This window comes from Xiphias gladius, chromosome 20 (assembly GCF_016859285.1).
Source record: "Xiphias gladius isolate SHS-SW01 ecotype Sanya breed wild chromosome 20, ASM1685928v1, whole genome shotgun sequence".
NCBI lineage: Eukaryota > Metazoa > Chordata > Actinopteri > Istiophoriformes > Xiphiidae > Xiphias > Xiphias gladius.
In genome coordinates this window covers 11,000,501-11,017,180 of record NC_053419.1, presented here as the reverse complement: position 1 = coordinate 11,017,180, position 16,680 = coordinate 11,000,501, and the positions used below count along the sequence as shown (strand labels likewise).

The 16,680-nt window shown below is 41.5% G+C and overlaps 1 protein-coding gene across 1 annotated transcript in view; it reads right to left on the bottom strand.

Annotated features, from left to right (window-relative positions):
• Window positions 1-16,680, bottom strand: part of bcr (BCR activator of RhoGEF and GTPase) — an 84,108-nt gene that overhangs the window by 35,338 nt on the left and 32,090 nt on the right. Inside the window, exon 2 of the mRNA XM_040157644.1 lies at window positions 481-665. Coding sequence (XP_040013578.1) covers window positions 481-665 — 185 coding nt within the window. The remainder of the gene's footprint in view (window positions 1-480; window positions 666-16,680) is intronic.

The following is a 16,680-nucleotide window of genomic DNA, read 5'->3' as shown; positions in this document are numbered from 1 at the left end:
GGGGGTGTAAGTGGATGAAGGCAGTGACAGGGGTGATGGAGGTGATAGGTAATTCTGCCTAATACCCTGGATGAGAAAAAAAACAGACTCTTGAGGGGGATGAGTTTCTTCCCCGGATGACTGCTTCTGGGGTTATGAGGCAGGAGATATTGTCCTTTATCAATCCTCTCAAATGGCAGATTTGATTTCTCATCACTTGACAGGTTTTGATGGAGCAGGATTGCAGTAAGAATAGATTAGCCCACTTCCTGGACTGTATTGAGGTCAAAGTAAGAATTGGCCAATGAATAGTCATACCAGCCATGTTTGACAGATTGCGTCTTCATATGGTACTAATACTTTGTATCTCACATTAATAAAACTATATACTGATTTTAAGTAGTTCACAGCTATGGTTTGTCATCAGACCACTATTTTCCAGTTCAAAATCCACTTTCCTAAATTAACATCAGGCAAGAGGCGGTGGGACGGCATACGGACCGACTTGGAGGACTCCAAGGATCCCGAGGAGAGAGTGTCCCGACTGCTGCGGCTCTTGGAGCTGAGGTGCGGTGAAGACGACGGCGAGTCATCGATGTACGGCAGGATGTCATGGTGCCTCCGCTGCTCCTCTGCACGGTCTGCATCGTAACCATATGAAGGAGGGGTCCCCGTGAAATGACCATCTGTGATGGGCGAGAACCAAAGGTTAAGTTATTATCTTTTACAGTCTTTCAACTTTCTTGATGTTTCTGCTTTATGGGACAGTTTGCAGAGGAGAGATGGGGAACCCACACACGCGCCAACCAAGTAAGCATGGATTTGGTGATTTGCAATGTAGCCTGACTGATGCGGATACTGATATCGATATTTAGGAGTTTTATAACTCCCGGATTCTAATTTGGAGATTTTACAGTTAAAAAAAACAAACAAACAAACAACTTTTCAGTCGACAATCCATCTAAATTAAAAAAACCCAGCTTCACATTTCTGTACCGCAATTCCTTGTTCCTTCTCAGTTAACACAACACTAATATCGATGACTATCAATGAATGACATTAAGATGGCTGATTTAGGTCTAATTTGCAGGTCAAAATATGTCTGGATGTCTCCTTTAAAATTGGGCTAAATGGTTGAAAACTGAAAGTCTAGGTTAGTTACAGCCACTGTTTTGGTATCTCAATCACATCCCAACTATGTGTATATTTCAAAACACATAGTTAGGATGTGCTACATATTGAAAGACAATCAGTTGAATCCTTTTGATACAATGTTGTGGAACAAAAATTCTCTGACTCTCTGACTTTTAAACCAAATCTAAGTCACTTTTAATGCAGACATCCAGACATCTTTTGACTAGCAAACCACGAAATTCATCCTAACTATGAAGCTTTCTGTACTGCACTCAGTTTTAAGAGGGGCAAAGGTAGGGAAATACAGTATAAAACTGGCATTTGGTGATGCCAAACATAATTTCATATCTTTTGCCAAACATAACTGGAGTAATCTTTAATCTAACTAAAATCCGTTAATGTTACCTGACATCACAATGCACGCTGGGCAGGATCTTGCCTAGATTTGCTAGTGGGCCTCATGCTCACAGTAGTTTGTCATGTGTTGCAGAATTAATTTCCAACACTAATTAATGCAGTATTGGAAACTGGGGCACACAAAATGAGTTTCCCCCTGCATCTTTGTTCATGCATTCAAACAAAAACACAATGCTCCAAGAGGAAGCACTTGAAATGGCCACCTACAAACTGGGTCAAGGTTCAAATAATTTGACCAGTGAGTGCAGCACCTCTAGGGAAATTTTCCTCCCTCTGACCCGCTTCTATGGTGGAAGCTATCAGTTTGTCTGTGGGAAAATAGCCGCTCTGCTGTCAAAAAGTGGTTTTGCCTGTGATTATAAGGGCTGCCCTTTACAAGGAGAGGTGGGAGAGACACAAAGAACGAGAAACAAAGGTCAGTGAGCTGGATGCAAGCAAAGTACAATTTGACTACAAATGGCTTTTTTACATTGCCACACTGAATGAGGTTTTGAATTTTGTTCAAAGTTCAATTGGTGGCTTCCACTAAACATGTCTTTGGTGAGTTAAACTTGTTCAGTTTCCAGGAGGAGAGAGTACAGTCAGCGGTTCGGGGAATCTGGTGTGTAACAGCTGGGGGGAAGACATCATGCATCTGTGAATGTCACAAAAGACCTTTTGCTCATCTCCTCCCACTCCGACATTCAACAGAGCCGCACTTCTCAGAGAGCTGGCCAGGCCTCCTCTGTGCTGACTCAGACTAATAACATGCCAGAGTCAAACACACACAGAGAATGCTCTCCAGTTCACACCAATTATAAGCATTCTGTAGCTTTAAAACACTTTCAGCTGCCATCTACTTGAGTACATCTAGTTTTTTTGTGCTTCTATTGCATCTACGATCTCACTTTCATAAATCTTTGGTTTACACTGGCACACACACGGACGTATGTTCTTAAATTCACAGGTCAGTGAGTGAGGGAAAAAAAAAGACAGAAAAAGATAGGAAGAACAATACCAGTGTGTCCAGGGCCCGTCTGACCTTCAGCCCACCCACCGCTTGCTCCGTGTACTCGCTGCTGCCTGTGGGTGGGTGCTGCCCACTGTGCCTGCTTCTACCAATGGCATCCTGCCCGGCAAAGACCAACATAGAGGCTCTGTGTGTGTGCGTGTGTGTGTTTGTGTGCAAACAGTCTCTTCCCACAATGCCAAACCTTGCAGCAAACCAAACTGAGTAGTGTACTACACATTCTTCATTCATTTTTATTCTTAGTACGGCTGTTGCTGTTATTTTGCAATTGGTGCACATATGCTGTTATTTATATATTCCAGAATTTACACAGACTCTTGCTTATTATGTTTTGGTCTTAATATTAACTCCTTCCTTCAACCTGTCCCTCAATCTCTTCTTTGCTGAACCTTTTCATAACTTGCAGTGCAATGACTAAATTTCACTGTAGTATCATTTTAGGTTCGATTTTATGTATTTACAAAGTACATACGTACACATTCAGCCTCTACCAGGGTGCAGCTATTTGTATTTATGCCAGCTAGTATTACTGAGTTACCACATCTTATCCTTTTTATAGGTTGTTACAACAAAAAACTTTTAGAAGGCAACATGCTAACAAAAAGAAAACACATTTGTTACACACATTGTCTAAAAGTATAGGGTGTGGATGTGAAAAGTACCAAGTGGGAAATGTGTGAGTGCCATCATGGCATGTTTTTCTTTTTTTCCAGACCTCATCTCTGTGTATTCATGTAAAGGAGCATAACATCTCGTTTAAAAAATAATTATTCCTCCAGATGTTTCTCAAGAACACTACAATAACTGCAGGACTTGTTTCAATCTTCCTGCCACCTTGTTTTGGAAAAATCCTGTCATTAGAAGCACACTGAGGGTGTCTGTGTGCATATGTGTCTGTCTGTCTGTGTGTGTGTGTGTGTGTGTGTGTGTGTGTGTGTGTGTGTGTGTGTGTTTGTGTGTGGAATGCCTTTAGTGCCCACACACAACCTTCGGGCCAAAAAATACTGAGCATCCAAACAATTTTTAGTACGATGTCCATCTCTTGGCTAAAAGAGGGCACAGTCACAGACCTAAAACCACAATCAGGAATAATAATGATAAACTGTAGATAAAATGAGGATACATGAAATGCCAAATGAATCAGCACGGCTCTGACTATGACTAAATATGTGTGTCTTGGTGTTGTCCTGGGGAAATATTTGTCTCTAAGGTACATAAGCAAACAAAAGCTAGAAGCTAAATAGCTTCACTTTATATCTTTGTACAATAGAACAAGAAAATACAGAAGTTTTCTTTCATAAACAAATTAATGATTAATAAAATATATCATAACTTTTGAGACCATTACCAGTCTGCTAATAGGCTTGCCTAATTTAGTGTTAACGTGTATCTTTGAATCATCTTAGCATATTATTATATTACGTTACGCATTTGGGCACATATAGAGCATGAGTGGGTGCAAGACCAGCAGTTTCCAGTGGGGGAGGGACTGAACTTTACAGGTTTGTTAATGGGTCACTATAGCCTGTGGTCGTCACACATTAGGCTTCAGTCTGTCCACGTCTGACCTCATCTCGGCCCAGACACTGCCTCTAACCTCGCCTCTCTCTCTCTCTGTCTGTCTCTCACATTCTTTCTTTGTGCGCCCCTGCTCGCTTGTGTTTCTGCTAATTTGTGGCCTCCACCGCTGGCATCTTCATCCTATTGCTGCTCGCAGATCAGCATCTTTCTCTTCCTGAGCTCCCTCGCTTTTCCCTCCCCTCTCATCTTCCAAACAGCCCCCCTCAGGAAGAGAATGAACTGCAAATATGACAGAAAAACTAACACATATGTCTAGCGAGCTGGGTAAATACACACACACAAACACACACACACACACACACACACACACACACACACACACACACACACACACACACACACACACACACACACACACACACACACACACACACACACACACACACACAGTAGATTCTTTTTTTTTTCTTTTCCAAAAAACATTCAACCCATTGATTTCTTCCTAGAGCTATTGGCAAAATAAAACAACCAAACTCTGCTTCACACCGTAAAAATAAAATGCACACACACATACACACACAAGCACACACACACATTCCTGTAAAATGTTTACATGGAAACATTGTTTGGGAGGGGAACGGGTCTTTTTCCTGCTGCAGGTGGAAAACTACAATCACACTGGGAAAGGCTGTGGCTCCGCTGCCATGGCAACACATGGGTCTTTCCAAAACAATATCACATGCTGGGAAGGGGTATCAGGGTATCAGGGTTTCATGTGACACCAATCTGTCGATGGGACGTCCTACATAACAGAAGACAGAGGTTTAAAATACTGGACACGGGAGCTGTATGGAGCCAGACCAAGACAAAGGTTAGCTTAGCATAAAGACAGGCAACATGGGGAATAAGCTAGCCTGACTCTGCCTACAATCTTGTTACTAGCACCTCTTAACTCACTATCTAACATGTTAAACCACAACTTGAAGTTTTTTTTCACTTCAGTTTTTGTGCCAATTAAACGAACACAATATTAATCATTATTTAGAAAAACTATTCAGATAGACAGGGCCAGGCTAGCTGTTTTTTTTTCCCGGCTTCCAGTCTTTATGCTAAGCTAAGCTAAGGGTCTGCTGGCTCTAGCTTCATATTTATTTTACAGATTTGAGAGTGTGTCAATCTTCTGTTTTGGTGTACAATCTGTTTTTAGCACAAGCATATACAATTGGTGCCTCAATGCAGTGGGATGTAATTTTTAGAGGCCATTCAACATACTATCTTTTACTATCTCATTCTCTTTTTCTATACCCAGTTTTGTCTGCCTTTACAATTATACCTCTCAATTAAGCTTGAAAACAGGTCTTTCATTCCCATTGCCCTTTTCTTTGACTGCGTCTCAGTCTTTTTTTGCTCTCAGCTATAATGAAAACAACATCTACACCCACTGTAACAAAAAAAGATGAATGGGCCAACAATCTATTTGCCTCACTCATTCCCATACAAGGAATTAAAAGGCTTGTCTGAGTTAAACTGAGATAAAGAGAGCTGTGGACAACAGACAAAGGAAACAATTGTTGCCTTAAGCCCTGTAATGCTTTGTGTGGTGTTGCAGGAAAGGAGGGGTGAAACAAAAAAAAAAAAAACAGGAAAAACCACTGTTATGACAGAAATCATTATGAAAATAACTACAATAAGAAAGAAAATTATAAATAACAATGAAGTGAGAGAAGATGGAGCCACTGCGACAGACTGAGAGCCATGAAATTAGAGAGAGAGGGAGAGGGAGTGACTCTCTAAGGAGGTGTAAGATATCCTCGATAGCAAAAGCCACCTCTCCATCCCCCATCATGCTTTCCTCTCAGCAAGGCCGTCGTAAATCTGCCCCGGCTGCTAACGCCTTTATTGGAGGCCTGTCATCCTAACATTGCCAATATAACCCCACCTCAATCTCTCTCTCTCACACACACACACACACACACACACACACACACACACACACACACACACACACACACACACACACACACACACACACACACACACACACATGCTCATACAAATGGAATCACACGCTTACCTTAAAGCCCCACCCAGCCCCATAGGATTCTAATGTTACGCTACAACACTCAGAGCCCTCTTTCCTAATCCTGCTATTTGTCAAGAGAGGAGAAAGTAATCAGAGATCGAATGGTGTGTTTTAACAGCTTCCTCCAGCTCCTCCCCATAAATCTGTTTCATATACAGTGTGTTAGTGGGGCACAGTGAATTTGGGAGGGCTAATCATTTTAAAGAAGCAAAATCTGGGTAATGGAGATAAAGAAGATGCACCCCTGTCTCTTGAATAATGTTGCAATTTTCATTACTGCCCCTCAAAAATGGTGTGATATTAATATGCAGTGCTGTACTGTAAACTACGATGGAAAGGGAGAGTTGCAAGGAGAGGAATAGAAAGAGAGGACACCCCATCCCATGAGTTCCCCCATCCCCTAAATATCCAATTTAGAGATAATTTAGCACAGGAGAGGAGGGGCTGGGAGGTGAGTGAAAGTGGAAAGCTGTGGAAATTAAAGTGAAGCCTCAGCTACAGCATCGCTGGGGGGGGGGGGGGGCATGCCGTCAAATGAACTTGAACACGGCGTTTCTCCTGCACCCCTCCCACGACTGCACAGGTACCTGACAGCAGTTAATTTGATAAATGTCGCTATCTTGTCATTAGAGGGCAGACGGAGTGCCACATAGTGCATGGGTGGCTCTATTCTTAAACTCTTCAATATCTTCAATTGAGGCATGAAAATCTAGGGGGGTGGCTCCTTTCCCCCTCTCAGAAGACGCGACTAGGGACAGGGAATGCTCTGCTTTTCACAGCGGCGACTTTGCATCCCCTTGTAGAAACCATTCAATATAGCTAGATTGGGAAGCAAAACTCCTCTCAAAAGATAAAGATGAATCCTAAAGGTATTCTTCACAGACACCGCTGTAAAAGATATGGATGCCTTGGATTCCATGTAACAAGCAAAGTGGTTATTTGGCAACACAAATCAGTATCCCTGCAGAGTTATGTGTCCCTGGAAGCTTGTTTTATTTTAGGAATTTATTTTTGTATTTGTATTGTTTGAGAGGACTGAGAGGACCACACACCACTGTCCACGAAGGCAATAACATTCATCATCTCTTTTTTCAATTGTACTCTATTTATCATGAATACTATTTCACTGATCAAACCAGCAGTCACGGCCGCCTGATGTCTATCTGCTGGTAAATTCCTTGTTCCCACTTCCTGGCATTATGAACATACTCGAGATGAGAAATCATAATAAACCAATTTGTTTCCAATAGGTAATCTCTTTGCCTCCGCATTGATAATCTCTGTGGAGTCGACCCAGCAGCAGCACCAGCAGCAGCAGCCGCCGCCGATTTCAGTTATAAAGTTGGGATGATCGCCAAGTCAGAGATACTGCCTCTTTAAAAACAAACAGCGCCCCCTGCAGTGATGCAGTCATCCCTTTGTCTCAGGATGCAGGGATGAGAGAAAGAACGAAACGACATAGGAAAGAGCGTGACCTGAAATCCCACCATCAGAGGAGGATAGAACAGATAGATGATCATAAGAACAAGGATATTTGTACGTGTGTGTGTGTCTGCAGTGCTGCTTTGTTTACTCACAGTGCTACCAGGGTTTTTTCTTATGCTTAAATGTTTGGATGGTTTTGGAAATTTTCGTAAACTGCTCAGGGAAACAGATGCAAGCCGTCTGACCATGTTTCTCCATGTCATAAACCTCTGCCACGGAAAAAGAAACACTGTAAGGTATGACAGCCAGGCTGCTTGCATTGATGACTTATTCAGCTGCAGCCCTGCCTCTGGCTGCATGATGTACTGCTTAGTGAGATATCAAAAGAACTTCCTGGGTACTACAATCCACTGCATATGGATTTCCCCACAACACTGAAGGGTTTCAGCATTTTCTAATTATATAATTGACAATGGGTCTGCTTTGTTTAAGGGTTATGAACAATTTAAAGTCCCCCTCCTCTCAAAAATATGTTTTGCTTATTGTTAATTCACTTGGATGCTTCACGGTGCAGACTGGAAGCGCAGAGCTTGACACTAGAAGGCTGTTTGTCCATTCATCTACTGAAGGGGAAAAGTCTCTCTGTGCTCACCTAAAATCTCAGTTTAACACGTGTACGTACGAGCGTGATTTTGTGACAACACATGAAGTGTCCAGCGCATATAAACTGAGATTAGACTTTTCAGTGAAGCAGCAGACATCTTGTGTCTAATAGTTTAACATGAATTTGTCTATGCATATTTTCAGGATTTTTAAAAGAGGAAGAAGGAGGAGATTTCATTTTAAGAATCTCTAACAAGTCAATTGAGCTTTTTGGTGGAAAAACCACATCAGAGACAAATTATTCTTTCAAGCAGAGTGTTTTTAGATGTCTTACAGCATGTCTAGAGGAGATAAATAGAAAAACTACATGTTGAATAGGTTGAAGATTCTTAATTGTTGCAGGATACTGATGTTATATTACTACAACACTACTATTAGTATTACTCCAGTGGCAATCATGTTTCATTATCATCAGTTTTTTATGGCAGTTCATCTTCATGGGATCATCAGAAAAGTTATAAATATATCTCACTAAACCTTAAGGAAAGCCTGTATGCTTAGAAAAGAACAATGTTTAGTGCATTAAGTAACACTTACTTTCCCTTATCAACTTATCTGTTGGCTATTTTGTTGAATGTTTGTGTCAAAAAATGTCAGTTGCTGTCAATCACTTTTGTGTTGACTGACACATCGATTATTTGACTACTGACTTCGACACTTCAGATGTTTAAATTCTTTGTTTCTTGAGTCTCATGCTATGTTCCCATGATTTTGCTGCCAGCAGATAATTCATCACCGTCATAAGTCAGGTTTAAAAAATGGGGAAGTCGACAAAAAGGGACACACGGAGAACAACAGAAAACTGATTCGGTAACAAGGGGAAACAGATGAGAAGAGTAGGAGGGAGAGACACAAGTTGACAGGCAAGCAGGCAGGTAACAGATAGAGAACTGACTCAAACACAAATATACATAATTACAGTAGAAATAAAGACATGGAACGCAAAGATATTTACACAACCAATCATATAGTCACAAAGTCTGTCAGACAGGATGATGAACAGCCATATGCTGTATCTTGTGTGTTTTGTCAGCTTCCCTCGGTGGTGTGTGTTTTACATCCCCCTCTGTACCCACCGCTTCTCTCCCTTTCTCGGTAGTTCAGTCTACATCTTTCGGATTCTCTCTCTCTTTCCTGCCGGCGTCGCTTCTTTTGATCACACAAGACTTTCGAGGAGAGCGCTCTCCTGTCTCAGTGGACACAAGCTCAACACACACACACACACAAACACAAGCACACACACACACCGCTCTACCCTCATCCTGCCAGACAAAACCTTTGATTCTATAAGCGCCTGTCGTGTCTTCTCTGTCAACTGCTAAAGTCATTACGAAGGAGACTCATTACCCCAACCCCCCGAAGCATTATGGGGGAAATAAGCGTTCAAATTGCTGCAAAATCACACAGCGACTCTGATTAATAATACAGCATGCTAAATTACCAGCTCCACTCTGGAACATGGCTGGCACTCATTAGACTGCGGTTTCTACAGGAAAAGATGGTAATGTATGATGAAAAAACAAAGATGCCTGGCTTTTAGGTTGTTTAGTCAGCAAATGGTAAGACTATGGGAATTTAAGCGTAGAGGGGTGACGATGGGTCTTAAGTGTAGACAGTCTCTCTCTCTCTGCACCTGATGAAGGTAATCACGACAATAACACATTCTTATCTCCGCTCCACTTTGCGCTTTCCTTTCACATTACACAACAGGGGAGCTTTCTTCTCTCTCTTGCTCTGTCTTCTTCTGAATACTATCTTTCCTCAGCATCTCTTCCCCTTTGTTGTATCTGTCTGCTGTCCTCTCATTTCCTTTTCCAAGTTGGCCTTTGCAGGAGCCAGTCTGCGATCGCACCGCAGCGGTAAATCTTGGGGGCAGACTTCAGCCCTCTGACACTCTCTTTAATGCATCTTGAGCACCGTAACAACTGCGCGTGTTTCTGTGTAGGCGGAGAGAAGCCTCATTAATTTATCTACACTGAACCTGGCACTTAAATCTCCATGGCTATCTGCAAAACATTCTGCAGCCCATCACAAGTAATGTGTGGGTTTTAAAATTTCTAATGTGCTCAATAAAAATAGAGTGAATGTAACTGGCAGAAATGCATTTTCTCTATCTTTGAATTGATTGTAGTTAAACTTAAAGTATGTGTTAACATCTCTGAACCAGCAGGACAAAATATGACTAGAACAGTTTAACCTGAATCTGAGTTTAGTTTCATCAAGTCATAGGTGGGAGAATGAAAATCCTCTTGTATAGCCCCAGTAAAAGATCACAATGTCAACTCCTTTCACACACGAGGAAGTCTGGATCAGCTTTGTAGAAGACGCTTAAAACTTAAATGGCGGCTGAAACTGACCAGAATACAGTCATTGAGCTCATCGTGACCTATGAAAATGCGTGGTAAAATTTTGATTTGTGACAGTTTTAAGAAGAATACTCAAATCTGCTGCCTTGCATTAGAAAAACCGACCTCCTTTCAGTAAGTCGTGCTTCAGCGACATGTTACATAGCTCACACTTCACAGCGGTGTGGTTGTATCATTGGACAAGATGGAGATCTGTGAGCTATCATGACACTGAACGACTATTAAGAACAATGTGTTAGCGTGATAGCGTTTGGTCAGTATAATGTTAACCATCTTCAACATCTTAGTTTAACGTGTTAGTATGCTAGTGTTTGCTAAGAAGCACTAAACACAAAGTACCAAGGTATTGGACGAATTAAAATGAATCTCTGTACCATATTTCATGGCAATCCATCCAACAGTTGCTGAGATATTTCTGTCTGGACCAAAGTTGTGGACAGATCAACAAACCAACATTGCCATCCTTAGAGCCTTTATCGACATGGCTAATAAAAATGACAGCATAGAAATATACAGTGCAACAAAATACTATCACACGATCACAGGTGTTAAGTGTTTCATGTGTTTGTTGCTGGAGGCTGGAGGCAGTCGAGGCCCCGAGCAGAGCAAAGGTCGGAGGTTAGAGGTTAACGCATTGGAGAAGTGGGGACAAAGGTCACATGGGTTTTGTGTTACTGTGTGTCTTCGTGTGTGTGTGTTTGTGTAACCATGTATGCCTGGAGGAGGGGAGCTGAAATCCAATTACCAAACAGTATTACTCCTTCAATCAATAAAACCACCAGCTAGAAAATGTACACCGGCTTATGTCAGATACTGAAAACGCATACCTCCCCTAATATCATGTCTTGAAATCACAAAAGTGTCAACTGGACCAAAACAACTGACTGCACTGCTATCAGTTACAAAAACGATATGAGTGAGTCATTTAATCAAAATACAACTAACTCTCCGTATTAGTTCCGAAATTGGGAGAGTGATAAAATGTGCGTGCAGTGCTGCTGTGGAGGTGTGGAAAAGATGTGCAGATGTTCAGCAGGGGTCTAATTACTCTTGACAAGTCTTTTCAGCATAAATGGATTATTGTTGAGTTTTGTTTGTACCACATCATCTTCAGATCTGCATACACACGTGATATTACACTTACTACTACAACAACTACTTTGCGCTATTGCACTTCTTCTATTTGTTTTATTAGTTGTTATCTTAGAAAACAGAACTGTTGTGAGACTGCACAAGTCCTCAACAATAACTAATACAAATAATGCAATGATCAATTCAATTGCATTTGATGGTAACTGTGGCAACATGGATGGGAAGAGCTGTTGGTTTCACCATGAAACAACAGATCAAGACCAGATAATTCAAATGTTTTATTAATTCCGCTGGAGAAGTGATTCTACATGAGGAGAGTTGGTTTTGTATGCTCAACACTCTCTATAATGTGCAGAGGTTTGAGTTTTATGGTTGTGGGATTATGGCATGTACTGTTTAGGTGGTGCAAAGCTGCAAGAGTTCTGGAAATAGAGTCTGGCAGCACAGCAGACGACAAACTAGCATCAGCCAGCTGGAGGTGGATGTACAGTGGTTACATCTATGTACTGTAAGAAGCTTGGTGGTTTTTTTTTAAATATAAAGCTATCTCAACGCACTAATCACTTATTTGTTCAATTGTGAGGAATGTGCTACCAGAGACTACTGCATTGCAAACAGAAGGAGCGCCCACCTGAGCACCTATGAAGTGCCACTGCTTTCCCTCTGGTGTAGGACTAAGCTTTAAAAACCCTTGGCAAAGCAGGAATGAAGTAGATTGCCAATGGCTCATATGTTCTTCAATTATTTTATGTCCTTCATACAGTTGGCTGACATTCAGAGGTTGTGAGTTTGTAGCATATTTTATCTCCCATTACAATCCTCAGAGTCCTGTAACGCAGGTAATCTTGCCCCTTGCTGCTGTTGCTGCTGAGATTGTCTCTAAGAGACCAGAACCCCTGACAGGCCTTTGTGGCAAACAAATGCACTTCTGCCTCCATAAAATACACTGCAGTTAGCTTCATATAGCCAGTACAACTGACATTCTTATGCCATTTTAATATTTAAATATGACATCCAATCATTATTATGGCAAGTATGACAGTCAGCAACTACATGCACATTCAAGTATACATGTAAGATCATTTTAATTACTCATTTGAGAATTCTCTACACTGCAAGATCTTATTCATTTCACAATGAAATTGTATTTTGTAAAAGTATTTCCTGTCACACCAGAATATGGCATGATGTGGGGTGAGCTCAATTTTAAGATGTAAACCAACAGGATGTCAGGGAGGCAGAGAAGCAGCCTTATTTGATGGGATATTCACTTTTCATAAAAAGGTAATTTCTGATTTCCCTGTACAAAAACCTGAATGTGCAATAAAACCCTGCTTTAGAAATGCAACACTGGAACATTTAGCAGCTTTGAGAAAATCATAAATTGATGATATATGGTCGATGGATGAAACCTGGAAACAAACTGAAAAGGCTATACTCAGTTTACCTTAGCCCTGTCCCCTCTCCCACAGCTCGCAGTGCAGACATTGCGGCCTGCAGCAGTGCTTATCACTGACAAACAGCAGAGCGAGCACAAAGGGGCCCAATCTGCCTAATCTCTGGTCAAACACAAGCCACAGCATCATCGCTGCTCGGGGCAATAAACTGCTGCTTTATGCCGGAGCTGTTCAGGGGACACGCGTTAGGACTTTGCTAAACGGACCATAGAGATTTGCCAAAGCCAGTCTCCAGGGGAACTGTTGCCTGGGTTACCACAGCCAACAGGAAGAGCATTTCATTTCTGATTAGGTAACCTGTCAAGATACAGAGGAAGCTTTTATTCACACTACTTAAGAAATATAACCAGTAGGAATTAAGCATCCCAGGTGAATGTCTAATGAATGGTTATTTTTTTGGTCAAATTAGCAATAGGTGCTAACAGTGACCCTCCCCTACCCCCACCCGCATCCTGGCGTGCTGGCTCATGGACAACATACTTGGTTGCTTAAGGACACTTGGATCTAACATTCATCCACCTGCCTTATCATTTGTTTCTTGATATCTATGTAAGCAGCTCTTTGAAAAACAAATTCTTATAAAACTGACTCGAGGACATTAAGGTAAGCATGATTCATACAAAACAAAGAACAAGAGGAAAATGTAACATCCTTTTAATGCATTTCTCATCCGATCTGGTTGCCATGGAATTTCTGTGGCCTGTATCTGTTCGTGTCTAATCTTTTCCTCCTCCCCCCTCTTTACACTGGCACTGCTCCAGTCTGACTGTCTGCCAGTTTAAAGAGTCCCAGCATCAATTACCTGAGCCCAGCACTCACATATTCCCATTATTGCTCTAAAACCTACAAACACACACTTGCGCCATATATGCCTGCCCCCATCACACCACCACACCACCACACACACACACACACACACACACACACACACACACACACACACACACACACACACACACACACACACACACACACACAATGCCTGATCAAATATGCACTCATGAGATAATAGAAGCTATCCACACTTTCAAAAACCAATAGTAGACTCTAAGCCTCTCTCTTTTCATGTGAACACACATGCACATTTGAAAAAATGAGGACACTGAATAATTAGGGAGATGAAAAAATCGAGTCAGTGCCTACACAGACAGTCATTTCAATTATCTCTATTCCTCTGGCTGTCTGACTGCCGCTGTCTCTTGAAGGTTATGGGCTCAGCTCACCACAGTCTCCTTTGGGACTTAGTCATGAGGAGCCAGTTTGCTATTTGATTCTTCTCCACGCAGGATCCAACGCTAGACCTCATCACTTTGCCGATTGACTGCTGTATTTCTATGCCGTCTTTCCTGCTATAACTGATGGCTGGGTCAACCAGGCAAAATTATTTATACTGTATCATAAAACTTAAAAATGCTCAGGTCTTATACAGGATAATGGATTTTTGACGGATTCCACAGGATACATGTGATGTTAAGACCAACTATGGCAGGCAGCCAGGCTAACTGCATGGTATTTGTAGTCTCTTTACAGCTGCATCGTGATATGATAAACAGGGATGTTTGAATGAAGCAACCTCCTCCCTACCCCTCACTCCCACTCCTAAATCCTCCCAGGTATTTATTGGATGTGTACAATGCAGGCCTTGTCTCCTTGGCAACAGGACCTAGCCGAGACACACAGGAAGCTCTGGGTAGACCTTTGAGTGCGTGTGTGTGCTCTTTATCTGCTTCCCTCTGGAATCGCATCCAGGCTCTCTGTCCTCCATGGCTCTGCCACAAGGACACGACTCATAATAACGGAACCTTTATTACCCACACAGAAGCACAAAATAACTTAGGAAATATGTTCAAAATAGGCAAACAAACACACATATGGCTAAGCACATGCACGTGAATACCTGCCTGCCAGTACGAATGGAAGCAAAGGAAATGCAGCTCTAGTACATGCATATATGCATGGTAACTTTAAATAAAACCCCAGTAACACTGTACTGGAATAGTACATTTGTTATGTAACAAACGTGTGGATACAAAATGTGCACACTCCATGGGAAAAAGCCCTGAAAAATGCGCACTTAATATTACAGTAGGAGATTTCTCAAAGAGAAGCGCACCAGTTTCCATAGACCCACCCAACCATCAACTATCCATCCATCCAGCTAATTTAATCAAGAGATTAGTATAAACATAAATGAATTACTATAAATGTTTTTTAACCACAGTTCCAGCTCTAGGTGAAAAATGTGAATAACTGTTACATCCCTCACTGTTTATCCATCAAATGCTCGAGAGAAACATGAGCAACATAGAGAACTATGAAACAAAGAGTGTGAAATGGGCCTAATTTCCTATGGGGATGGAGTGGACATGTCCTCCTCACTTTTCATTCAAAATCCTACTTTTTTCCACCTCACTTTTATGATTTCAGGTTGATTTCCTTACTGAAATCTCACTGAAAATTATCCTCCTACTGTGCTTCCAACATAGTCCAGATGACACAGGAGAGCTGTTGATAAAAGGGGTCGATATGCTAATTAGTGTCCTTATTTATTACCTTGCTCTCAAAGTAATATGCTTAATGAGCTGCCGCCGGTCCTTTTTGGACTTTTTTGTCCTGGGTTTTGACTCTCTGGCAACATACAGGGTGCCCTATCTTGTTGCTGGAGGTCGTTGGGGCTCATATGTTACTGAGACAGGGACCTGCAGACACAGCTCAGGGCTAAATAAAGCACTTTCAGATTTTAAAAAAAAATCCTCTATATTTTTATTAAGATTACACAGTGCCCTTCTTGCTAGACATGCAAATACAACATTAAATATATATTTACTTAATAAGTATCAGGTCTATCAAGGAAAGTAAACATGATTTTAAGTAGGGTTAGTGCATTAAAGATATATCAGTTTACATAGCATTTCATTTTTTTTGTTATATTGCCAATATTATAACCAAGTGTATATGCAGTATATATATAGTTTTAGTGAACTTGCCTGCTCCGTCTGAAATAGCAGCAACAGAGTAAGAGAGGACAAGACAGGGCTGACATTTCACCGTGCATACAGTAGGTCTTTTTTGAGGGTTTTTTTACTGTAATATTTTCTCATATACATACTGTAGTTGTTGAATGAAATGTGAAGTTTGAGCTTTTGGTAGCGACCATGAACAAGTCTTCCGACATAAAAATAAATTTCCCCAAAATGTGAACAACTTGAAACAGAAAAGCAGAAGGGGGTTTAACAGAAAGTAAGTGAGAGAAAAACAGAGGGAGGAGAGAGATGAGACGAGATAGGAGCCTCTCAGAAGCATTAACTACTTAGAGAGAGACAGTGAGGGAAGCAGCGTGAATTAGTCTTTCTTCTCTGGCGCCTCGAGGGAGGAATCATATATTCAATTTGGGTTAAAAGAATGTGTTTAGAAAGGAAACACTCCGACGGGCCTGGAGTGCATGCAAGACACGGACTGGAGCATTAATGCCTTTTCTGTGTTTCTCTGCTGAATAGTAATTGAGAGATTCAGGAGTGGAGCTTTTACTGAGCC